This window comes from Cygnus olor, chromosome 6 (assembly GCF_009769625.2).
Source record: "Cygnus olor isolate bCygOlo1 chromosome 6, bCygOlo1.pri.v2, whole genome shotgun sequence".
Classification (NCBI taxonomy): Eukaryota; Metazoa; Chordata; class Aves; order Anseriformes; family Anatidae; genus Cygnus; species Cygnus olor.
The window spans coordinates 1971196-1983584 of record NC_049174.1 but is presented as its reverse complement, the minus strand read 5'-3'; the positions used below and the strand labels follow the sequence as shown (position 1 = coordinate 1983584).

Sequence of the window (12389 nt, the reverse complement as noted above, 5' to 3'; positions counted from 1 at the left end):
GAAGAGAACACCAATCAAAGCAACATTGTTTCATGGTCAATTCCACTTCAGTTGCCTTAAGAACAAAACCTAGTAGCTGAAAGTCAGTAGCATTGTATTGGCAAGCATACTGGACAGAACTGAGAGGTTCTTTTTTAACAGTCACAACGCAAGCTTAGATGTTAAGATCTTGTACCACTTGTCAAAATAAACTGGAAAACTCTTTATAGAATATAAAGTAGTTGAGACATTACATATAGAATCTCCAGTACCATCTGACAGAAAAAGTATGTGACCCTCGTAGAAAGATTAGCAGAATAATCTTCAGTTGCTCTGCAGAAATGCTTCTTGGTAGCAACTGATACTAGCGTATTTCTTTAAAATTAAAAGAGCTGTAGTTTTTGAGGGATGATTACTTCCGTAACTATTGGCTATACTACAGGAAAAGTATTGAAAATTCTATTCCTTCACTTCTTGCATTTCTCATGACTTTAAAATACTGATAAAGCCAAGCTGCAGAATACAATATTTACTGCTTTGTATTTCTCCTGTGAATAGCTTCCTCTTACTCCAGCATAAAGATTTGATCAACTACTAACATGTATTGTCATAAATACTTATATATTTACTTGAAGGTTATTTTTTTTCCCGTCTTGAGTGAAGCATTTTAGGATGTCTTAAACTGAAGAGTAATCAATCCAGTGTGCAGCGTGTTTGTAGGAAAAAGAAAAAATGAAAAATAAGAAAGGTAGTATCATAATAGCAATCAATAGAAATTAAAAAGGAGGAGAGTGAAAAGGAATTATTACTCTTTCTTATAAATTGAAACATTCCTGTCATTTTTAATTTTATAACTTTGGTTGTTAAGCCAGCTATACAGTTTAGACCAGCTCTGCAGCAAAAAAAAACCCTGTCTACACAGGTAGTTAAATGAAAAGCATGCTGTAAGAAGGTATTTAATAACAAGTATTCATTGTAAGAATTTAATTATTTTTTACTCACGAGATAACGATGCCATTATCAATAGAAAATGTGTCAGAGGGTAATCCAGCAATATTCCAAGCTCTGATTTCCACTGGTTCTCCCAAGATATTTGTTAAGGAAAAATCATCAGAACAAAGAATGTCTTTTGCTTTACAAAATAATGTCCATTCTTTAGTTTGCATCTAGATAAGAAGAAAGCAAACATTAACTAAAGCTTTGTCTATTCACAAAATTTTCAAAACTATAAAAATATATATTTTCCAACACATTTCCTGTACTAATTGCTACATACAAGATCACTATATCTTCAGATGTAAAGAAACTCATGCTTCTGTCTAAGGTGCCTAAAAATGTCTCTAAAAATGCCTTTGCATGTGATTTCTATATATAAAATAGAAGTTTACTTGGTCAGAACCTTAGTATGCTTTTATTACCATCTCAGTAGTCTTCCATACTATAGAATGAGTGTAGAACAAATGCACATATTCTAATGGAAAAACAAACAAACAAAAAAACAATTCATTACTCAACCCTTGGGACACACATAAGAAGCACTTTTCAAGACTTAGCTAACTTAACAATTTAATAACACAACGATTTACCATTTAGTGTTGCTTTTCACTGTTGTATCATATAACTCAATATAGTTGTGTAAATTATAAATTTGTGTGGTGCATAATAAAAATGAAGGCACACACCTTTATATGTGTAAACCAAAAAGCATATTCCACTAGAAGGAATGCTTCTAAAGAAACAAATTTTATAGAAAAAGTCTGTTCACATGATGGGCACAATCTTATATATGATTACACCTTATACGTGTAAGGTCAAAGAAGTATGCTATAGTATTTTAAACTATAAACTAGCTGTTGAAGCCCCAAGCAACAAAAAACAGATATGCTAAAGGAAACGGTCTAAAGAGCTAGAGACATTCACAGAGATGGTGAATAAAGGATTTATCAATTTGCATAAAAAAGGTTGATATTCCAAAAGATATAACCTTTTCTTTGTGAAAACTAGAGGGATAAAAAGAATAAGAGCAGGCGAAATGAACTGAACAAAAGTGCATCCAACAATTCTTGAGTTACCTAATTAATGTGTGTCTGCACAATCATAAGAGTAAGAACTAGCAACCAGGAATCCATACCTACTATTTCACAGAAAGAAAAAAAACAAAACCAAACAAACAAAAAACCTATGCAGTCAGAGAGAAATTATACTAAGCTTTTCATATGAAACCAACATGTATTCATTTTTAGTGAATAAGCATGTATGTGTCTCTACATGTCTTTTATGAATATCATCTACATTTTTATCTACCCTTGCCAGGAATACAGTTCAGAACCATTTCAGATATTTCACCAGAAATAATCCTACCTACCCAGACACAAAGTGAGAGTTACTTAGAATGCAGGTTATAACCATAAAAGAGAACACTAAAAATTACATAATTGGGAACTGTAAATGCTGCTATTTATTTACACTATAAATAATCATACCATAAACTCCCATTCTAGAAAGATTTAAAAGAGTAATATCAAAATATTTATGTTATGAAGAAAACAATAGTTTGAAAGAACAGTATAAAATTTCCTAAAGAAAAATGGACAAAATACTTTGATAGAAAATAAGGGGAACCAGAAGTAAGGATTATATCTACATCTATGTTCAAATAAGACGCATGGATTTTTTTTTTTCTCTTAGTTTTTAGCAACTTACAACAACCTGGATCTGATTTTCAGAGATAGGCATTAATTTCTCCAGCTAAATTCAGTGGGATGTTTCGGTGTTGAGAAAAAAAAATTTAAAGTCAAGCTAATTTTGACATCTAAAAATTGAGACACCTAAAATCAACGGTCATGTTAAAATTCTGTAGTATTCAGAATGTCTATTTATTTCACTGGGAGTTACAAGCGCACATCTGCTATATTACTGAGCTATTGTATCTTTTGTCTCTTTTTATAGAGAATTACTCCACGTTCAGAACTTGCTTGTGTTGCTGCTGAAGTAGGAGCTGATTTTGTCTTCCCTAAAGGTAAAGAGAATTTAGCCATTGATTGGAATAGGACAAAGCAGAGCCATGAGGAATAAAGTTACTGGCAATTGCTTTAAAGAAGAGAAGCAATCAAAGGACTCTATCCTTTACATAGCATTAAGTACATTACAGTACTTATAAACAAAACTCAAAATCATATGATACAGCTTCAGTTCTTATAAATTCTATTAAAATATAATTTAAAAATATAAACTTTATAGTAGAATAAAAATGAATTAAATTTAGATTATTACAAAACAGACAAAATTACTGTGCATATTACTTGTCTGTAGCTGGATGTAAAGGCTCCTAGGTAAGCTACAATTCCTGATGCAATAAGTATATCCCCAGTCAAATTGATGTACTGCCTTGCCAGCTCCAAAGCAGTCTCATTCCACCGAGTTTTCTCACCCCCAAGGCCTCCAATCAATTGTTCTGCTCGCTGTAGTTTTTTGCGGCATAAGTCAACCTTAGAAAAAAAAAATAGTTGATTATATTACATGATCACTTTAAAGATATTTTACAAACATCAAAAGCATTCAAAGGCTATTTTTCTGTGCAGGTGTTTTCTATATAATTTCATGGAATAGAAAGAAAACTTCTGATTACAATAGAATTGTTTAAAGAGCAAAAACAATCTCAGTAAACAGTAAATCTCAGTAAACAGTAAATCTCAATAAACACAGTAAATTCCATAAAATTTCAGTTAATTTTTCACCTAAATTAGGAAAGAAAAATAATATAAAACATGTAATTCATAATAGCTCTGCATGTGATCTGGAAAATATTAAGTCAAGGAAATGATTGACATGTCACAAGAGAAAAAAACATCTCAGAGAGATCACTGTTTCTTTCATGAAAGTAGATATGTTCTTTCCTGTGAAAAAAAAACCCTCCTTATGAATATATAATCCGCGTTTCTTTTGTAGGTTTTCAACTATGCCATCCTTCCAAGTTTGTTTAGAATCTAACAAAAATATTATTTAAATATCATTTAAGAGGAATTTAATCCAGCTCTGTTGGAGTTCTTTACTATGTAGTAGAGACACATTTCAGCTGCAGGACAGGAGTAAAATGTTGCCAACTCTTGTTGCTGTTAAACCCTCTCTCTTTTCTGGTAACCACAGCAGCCAATTTACACCATGCTAGTAACAAACTGCTCAGGTAGTTTAGTCCTCCCTTCTTCCAAACACTACCATATCAGGATACAGAAGAAACACACAAAGAGCTGAGTTTAACTACAGACAAGAATTAAGGCTCCATTTCAAATTCTGATACTATTCTTGTAACAAAAACCTCATGGTGTTGTACTGTAAATCTTAGAAATAAATAAAAATGACCGTCTTCAAAACATTGCCTATCTCTGCACACATAATGGCTATTATGTGTCAGGAGCAGAGTTTACCATGAACGTTCTCAAAATTGTTTTGGCACAGAAGGTGTAAATAGGCTTTCAAAACTTTAAATGTACTGACTTACAATTTAATAAATAATCAAATTTTTAGTACAATCATTAAAAATTTACCACCTCACAGGAAAGCAGATATGAGTGAGGATGCAGCAGAGGGGTATCACTAAATTCATAGTATCTACATTTTTCATTATTTTAAAGCATTTGTTCCTCATGCTTTGCCTATTTGTAACTTCAAGACCATTATAATGAAATAAAAAAATGGTAATCTAGGAATAGGACTTGTTCAATGTATTGGCAGTTAAAAGGAGAAATCTCATTTGAGAGAGAAACAAATTTTAAATATCTTTTCTAAAAAAAAGAACAGAACAACAGTTCATTTTTTGCATCATATACCTGATTTTCCAAGTCAGCCTTCTCCCGTTTCTTGGATTCCAGAGTCTGTTGGAGTATAGCCAATTTATCTTGAACTTCCTTCAGGTCTGCTTGTTTCTTTCTTAGGCCATCCATAGCAGTCTTTAATTTTCCTTCAGCTTCATTCAACTTCAGTTTTTTGGGTGCAACATTTTTTGTCACTCTAAATAAGGCCAAAAAATAAATTAAACATCTGAAAGATACACCGTCAATCCAGGGTTAGCGTTAAAAATATGAACATAGGAAAGATGAAGGGAAATAACTACTCAGTAGCTCACGCAACATTCTGTTTTTCATTATTTGATATCTGAACACAACTGGCATTCATCACTTTTTTCTGTGCTGATACTTTCTGGCTTAAGCAGTTTCTGCAAAATTTTCTGTAATAAGAGCTAATGCTTTAAAGTGAAAATGGTTAGCCTTCCAAATTGTGTTCCCACTTGATTACAATTTAGAATCCATTACAGATTTGTGCCATTAGAAACACACAAATAATCATATTAAGTTACACACACACTGTACACAAAAAAGAGAGAGAGAGAGGAAAAAAAAACTTTTCATATCCAACAATCTATTTTCCTGTTTTGAGGACTTTGAGGATTTCAATCTTTTCCATTGATGCTTTCATGAGGAAAATACTGGAAGCATCATATTAATCAAAAACATACTATCTTTCCAAAAGAAAAAAAAAAAAAGGAAACAAGAAAACATGCTAGAATGCCCTAGATCAACTGAAACAGTATCCCATAAGTATTAGCCTCATAACTAGTGAATCCCCTCTCTTACTGGTAAGTTACATATCCCCTTTAAGGTCCACATTTTTAGTTAATTTTCTTTCTGAAAATAGGCCTTCATAATATTACAAAGTTGTTCTCAAATTCAAAACTTTACCAAGTATGCATTTACTTATCTTGTTTGTCAAGTAACAAACATCCTCTCAAATGAAAGCATGTGCTACTTACCATTACTCAAATTTCAAATTACAAGTTGGCCTTAGTCATCCCAGTCTGATTTACTGTTAAATGAGGGTTCCTAATGTTTCAAATTAGGAAACATCATCAAAACTAAGCACACCTTTTTCACTGCATCAAATACAACATGTAACCAAAAATATCCTTCGGGCTTGATATGACTTTCAGAAGCTTCCAAAGACATTTCAATAATGCCTCTGTCACTATGCAGCTTTCTAAAAGGTTAACTTTATTTGCTAACTGAACATATTGTTCCCATGCCTTCTCAGAAAAGTCTAGAACTGAAAATCAGGCTCTACACCTTAACATTGATATCTGATATGAGTGAATGTTTCTTTATTTGCTCAAATTTCCCACTGGTAAGAATTTCAGATCTCTTTTGGTTTTGAAATAAAATAAATTTAATTAAAAAGATCAGTTTAACTATTTTTTATACATACTTACGTGTCATAAAACTCCATGGCTATGACCCATTTGCACAGACCCTCTGCTGCTGTGGAAGCATTTTGAATCTTGTCTGGTACAAACTCAGGATTTGTAAGATACTGTTTTCTTATGATAGCTATGTAAGCTGGGGGAATGTTATCCTTGTCATATTCATGAAGAGACTGAAGAAATCTTATGTCACCCAGAAGTCTCTTAGCTGGACCCCAGAAATCCTCAATTTTTCTTCCAGAACCTGTTGGATCTGGAATCCTATCTGCCTTTATTCCCTTAAGGATGCATATAGCTTCCATTACAAGCTTGACGCCAGCAGGAGGACTCTTCTTGGACTTAACTACTGTAATATTCTTAAAAACAGGTAAACAAACAAACAAACAAAAAAGAAACAAAAGCACAACCTTTAGTAGTTTATATATATATATATAATTTTCTTTTAGAAAAATGTTTATTTCATTTTTTACTACTCTACTTCATTCTTTAAGGTGCTATTCAGGTTAAACATTTAAACAAAAAGACGTGAAACCTAGTCAACAATCAGTTTATAGGAGAAAAAAAAAATCTCATCTGTAACTCATTTTTAGTTGTACTGTTTCTGCTCCTAAGTCAGTAGTGGGCATTGCACTTCAGTCATAAATTTAGATATTTCAACTCTACGCTTCAGTTCAGGCTCTAATATGATACTTTCAAACTTAAAGAATCACTTCAGCAGTGTATTAGTAAATTTAAGATAGCATAAGGTAAAAACTGCCTTCAGCACAGAACTAAACATCTATACACTCCAAGTATAAAAATGAATCTATTCGTATTCTGGTCAGTTATTAAATTTCCAGAGTGAACTGAATGAGGGAAGAAACAACTGAAAGAAAGAAAAACACTGAGAAACAAATTTTTCTTTTTTTTTTGATGATGCAGCTTCTCTCTTCATTCACTAGTAATGAGAAGAAAACAGGATATGAATAAGCAAAGTTTTAAATGCAAATATAGAAAATAATATAAAAGAATTAAACATTTCTACACACAGTGCACAACTGATTAAACAGAAGGCTAGTAAACTAACTAGTTTATGGGCACAATTTGCAACTTGTTTCCTGCTCTGCTTATCATGAGAGGAGTGTAGGGTGAATCAGAGAGTTTTGTATCTGTAAGCTTTCCTACACACACTTATTTTTTTTGGTATGCGTGTCCATTTTCATCATGATATTTAATTATGTTTTAAGGAAAAACCTCCTTTTTTTTTTTCCACTGGAAGTTCCTACTTCATTTTTTTCTCTTGTATTATAATATTTCTTTCTTTGATACACTAGGCATTCACAGCAGCTAAAGAATTAATTACTTCATTGGCCTTCAAAGCCTCGTTCTTGTTTTGTTATTCGCAAGTATAATTGCCTTGAAGTGACTAAGTCATGTACTATTTTCACAAACCACGCCAATGATCTGATAATGGCCTAATCTAAAACTTTTGATACCAAAAAATAACCGTATGTAACAAAATAACTGCTTTCCAGCTAGGATTTCCTTGAAAGTATTTGAAAATTCTCATTTTAGCAACAACAGCAGAAGTACACATAGTCCACCCTCACTTTTACAATCTGGGAAACTTCCTTTCATTCTGCCATGGTCAAAATATTATCTAGGCAAGGAAGACCATAAAACCAGAAGTGTCTGCCTCCAGCGTCGTGCTCTTAAGAAGACTGTGTGTCCTTAACGCAGGGAGACACAGAATCACAACTTCGATTTCTAGGCTCTGAAAGACTGGATATAGAAATAATAGTTGACAGGCTGGCAGGTTCTGAATAAGAAAATGAAAAGTATAGTTTTTGTAACTTCTCTATTGCTAACTCAGAATATTTTTTATAACTATGAATTTTGAAATATCTAGAATATTTGATCCTGTAGCTCATAAAAATTAGTCTTACAGCTTTTTGGCTAGAAAAAAAACCTTAAAGGTTTCAAGAAGTTTCCAAATTATAAAACTTTGTGTTTGTTAGAATCATGTAAAATATGAAAAGACATATAATTCCATGCTTTTGTTTCTCTGAATACCTCTCTAGTGCATAAATACATACTGTTAGACATACCTGTGCAGTTAGAGTGTCAAGGGCAGCCAGAGCAGCTTCTAAACAAGGCATGGCTTGAGCTAAGTCAGCATCGCAATCATCTTTGATGGCTTTGGCAGCCATAGGTTGCTCATTTGCCACCGCTTCATCAGCTTTCACAATTTTTTCAGTTTTGGCTACTTCCAGGGACTCTTTTTGAATAACTACCATCATCCCATCAACTTCCTTGCTAGCTTCCCGTAACTGAGGTTGCACAGCTTCCAGCTCAGACTGCATTAAGGCTACCTGGGATGCAGCAGAGTTCAGTTTTTCCAAGCCAACTTTGTATCTTCTTTTCATTTCTATCACCTTACTGAAAAAAAACACACCACTATATTATAAAGATATTTTATCAGTAGTTGATCACTTCATTCACTGGGACCCATTCCCCCGATTTCTCACTACTCTGAATAAGCAAATTCTCTGCCATGCTTGTTTAATTTGCTCAACAAATAGTAAGCATAGCAGGGGTTACTTGAGACATAGTCTTTACCTGTTCTACCATGCATACTCAGAAGTTGGGATACGAATATATACATTGTCACATAAAGATAAATAAGTGCTTATTAAGCTCTTGCTTGCCACTTTGTTGGCAGGAGCTAAAAAAAAATCAAGATGACACAGTAGTTAACAGACAAGAGAAGGAGTAGGAGGAAATTATTAGTTGAGGTGAGGTTAGAATAATACTAATAAAATCGAGAAAAATCATTTTAGCAACAGAATGTGAATGGCTCTGAGGACAGCCAACAGTGAAGAAATTCCAAAGACATTAGGTCATTATATTCAAGATTATATTCCTTTATTCCTGGAATTTCTTGCTGCACAAAGCACTTCACACAGCCTGCTGGTCAAATTAAGCACTTGTCCTAATTGTCATGGCAGTGTCCTACCAGTGGGAATAAAATGAAAGGAAAGGAACTTCATCTTAGCATCCATGAGAGTAGAACAGATGTGCATATGCATATGGAGGTCCTTTTTGCACAGATATAGCACAGCTGTACCCTACTAGCAAGCCAATGGCACCTAGCAACTCAGAAGATGGAGACCTCCTCCAACAAATCTCAGAGGAAGCAGACTGCATTAATTATTCTGGCAGCATAATATATATATGATCAACATACAGCTACACTAGGGATGCTAAAAGTGTTCTAATGCAAGAATATTTTGTAGGCATCAAGTCACACCTTTTGTCCAAGAATCAAGTACATGTCCTAGGAATATATTTAATCCATGTACAATTCTATCAATTTAAATTTACTAGAAACAATTCATTTGTTTTGTTCAGATTAGCTATAGGAAATAGAAAATAATATTTTGAGAACTTGGGTTCCATTAGAAAAGGTCATAAATACAAATCCTTACGTGCGCTTCTTTTCAAGTAGAGTTTTAAAAGTGGAGATCAATTCCAAGTATGAAGTAGGTGTAACATAGTTGTGTCTTTGCAGTTCCACATGGAATAAGTCAGATAAAACAATGGTAGATGTATGAAAGCTTTTACACATATCAATACACCCACTTCGAGTTTCTTCAGACATTTCGACATCTTCCAAGAAGCAAGAGGCAACTGCTTCTAACGCATCTTCAGGCCATGTCTGAAACAAATGAATAAACACTCCCTTATTCAGTACTTCATACTCATAGATCTCAAAATATTTTTTTAAAAAAAGTATCTTTACTCCATTTCATAGATGAAGACACTGAGGCATAAAGAAATGGCCTGATCCATCATTATCAAACAGGATAATAACAGTACAGGAAAGAATTCAAATATCTAGGATCTAGAGATTCAGTTCAAGGACTCCATCTTCTTTCATCTGGAAGAAATACTTTTACTATAAGAAAAATTTTGCATTTTCAATGTATCCATAGGGGTGTATGACTGTCTCTGTTCTTCCTTTTTAAAATAATGTTTAAAGATACAGTAGGACCTTTTAAAACTTGATGAAATTTAATTTCCTCAGATTCTTTAAATCCTACTTCTTAAATATTATGTATGAAGCCTTTTGTATATAACATGCAGATGGAAAAAAAATCCTACTGCAGAGTAGTGAGGAAAAATCTATCTTTGACAGAGATTTCAAACTTTTTTTGGACCATAGATTCTGGTAGTACTTATAATAGAAGAAAATAATAGATATTTAAATCTATAGTGTCTACAGTACTGTGCTCATCCATTTATACTTTTATACCACATCCTGATATTTATTTTCTTGATGATTTTGCATTCTGCCTATACTGGCCTTAATTACAGTCTTAAGACTGTATATCATAGGATCATCATAACATCATAAGATGATTCTAATTATGCAAACAATTAAAAATATGATGCTAAGAAAATCTAAGGTATTTTTCACTGCTAACTGGACCAAAGAGAATTACTTTACAAAAAGGGTTGAAGTCCTATTTCTATTGCATTTCCCCTAGAAAAAACAAGCCCAACAAATTTTTTTTTTTTTTTTTTTTTTTTTTTTTACCTGAAACCAGTCTAGTGTGCAGCAGTTGACAAGAGCTGGAAATTTACGAAGGCGATTACGGAAAGCATCTCCAATAGGACTCATTGCCAATACTATATGAAGCTGATCTCGGCAGCGATCAACAAACATGTTAAAAAGAGCTACAGGACTTCCGTCAGTCTGTTTTGTCCTGTCCCGCTGGCGATCTATTTGACGCATTTGTTCACAAATTTCTTGTTTCTCATCTACTGCAAAGAGATTTGGCACTTCACCTGCATTTAGTAAGTTGTTAATGTCTTCTAAGAATGACTCCTTTTTTATCTGTGTATCTGTGAACAAGAAAACTCCCTGCATTTCTGCTTCAGTAGATTTTCTTAGTATGACTTTTAAGTCTTTGTGCCACTCGTTTATACCATAACTTTTAGTTATTTCAACCTGAAAAAGGTTGTACTCAGCCATATGGGCTGCTAATCGAGTAAGAGATTGTCGACCGCTACCTCCAACACCAACAAGAAGGGCATGGCTGCAAGGCTGTTTCAGAATGCGGGAAATTCTACAAATATGTTCTATAGCGAACTGGAACAAGACAAGCTGCATTGGTTTGCTGCTCAAGTTATTAAACTCTTCGAGGTGACTCTCTACAACTAATCTCAGCTGATCCACATCACTAATCTCCCTGTATTTAGTGTCATCTCTCATAGGGTCATGAAAATCACAAAACATTAAGCTACGTAAGTCATCTTCTTCCACTCTTCCATCGTTATTGAAGTCCAGATTCTGGAAAAGTTTGTGAAAGTCTTCATGTAAATCATCTTTCACTACTTCTTGGATAAATCCAACAAGCCAAGCCCTATCAGGATTATCCACCAAGCGATCATAATACACTCTAAGAACCTGTAAGATAAAAATGTAATTCTTTTAATAGTTGCTTCTGCTCTTGAATTTATATTTTTTAGTCAAAAAACTTCAAAAGTTACTTGATCTTTTCTTTGTGATCCTGCTTTGGGGAAGTATAGTGGACTACATGATCACTAAAGATTTCTTCCACGGTCACTTTATTTTGATTTGATTCTATGAACTACTGCTAAATATTTAAAAAACAACAATTACCAACAACCTTGCTTTCTTTTAATCCAGGAGAGGGGGGAAAAAAAAAAGTAGATACCACCTATTTGGAGCATTCTCTTCTTGCCTCAAAAAGGATGGTTCACTTGAGTTTCTCTAGAGTGTCTGTCCTATTATGACTGAAAGATTAGGAAACACTTGCTGAAAACAGAAAGATCAGGAATTTCTTCTAAAAGAAGACCGGAAAGAAAAAAATAAAGTGGGGACCATACTTTAGATTACTAAAATTTCCCATGACCCAGGACTACTTGCTGTTCTTCTCACCATTAATTTGTGTTTTGGGGGAGGAAGAAGAGAAGAAATGGAAAGGACTGTGCAGACATTCAAAGCTGCAGAGAGCACGTAATCACATGAAAGTGAAGGAATCAACAGTCAGCTTGTCTACTGAAAGAAGATTCATACTTCGAACAAGTCTCATTCCCTCTGCCCATACAATAGACAAAATCCTGTCTCATGAATGTAATATCAATTTACAGC

The 12389-nt window shown here is 33.6% G+C and overlaps 1 protein-coding gene across 1 annotated transcript in view; it reads right to left on the bottom strand.

The window, feature by feature from the left end:
* Positions 1–12389, bottom strand: part of DNAH7 (dynein axonemal heavy chain 7) — a 107048-nt gene that overhangs the window by 32260 nt on the left and 62399 nt on the right. Inside the window, 7 exon segments of the mRNA XM_040561511.1 lie at positions 982–1145; positions 3282–3467; positions 4806–4986; positions 6239–6585; positions 8317–8647; positions 9697–9926; positions 10809–11681. Coding sequence (XP_040417445.1) covers positions 982–1145; positions 3282–3467; positions 4806–4986; positions 6239–6585; positions 8317–8647; positions 9697–9926; positions 10809–11681 — 2312 coding nt within the window.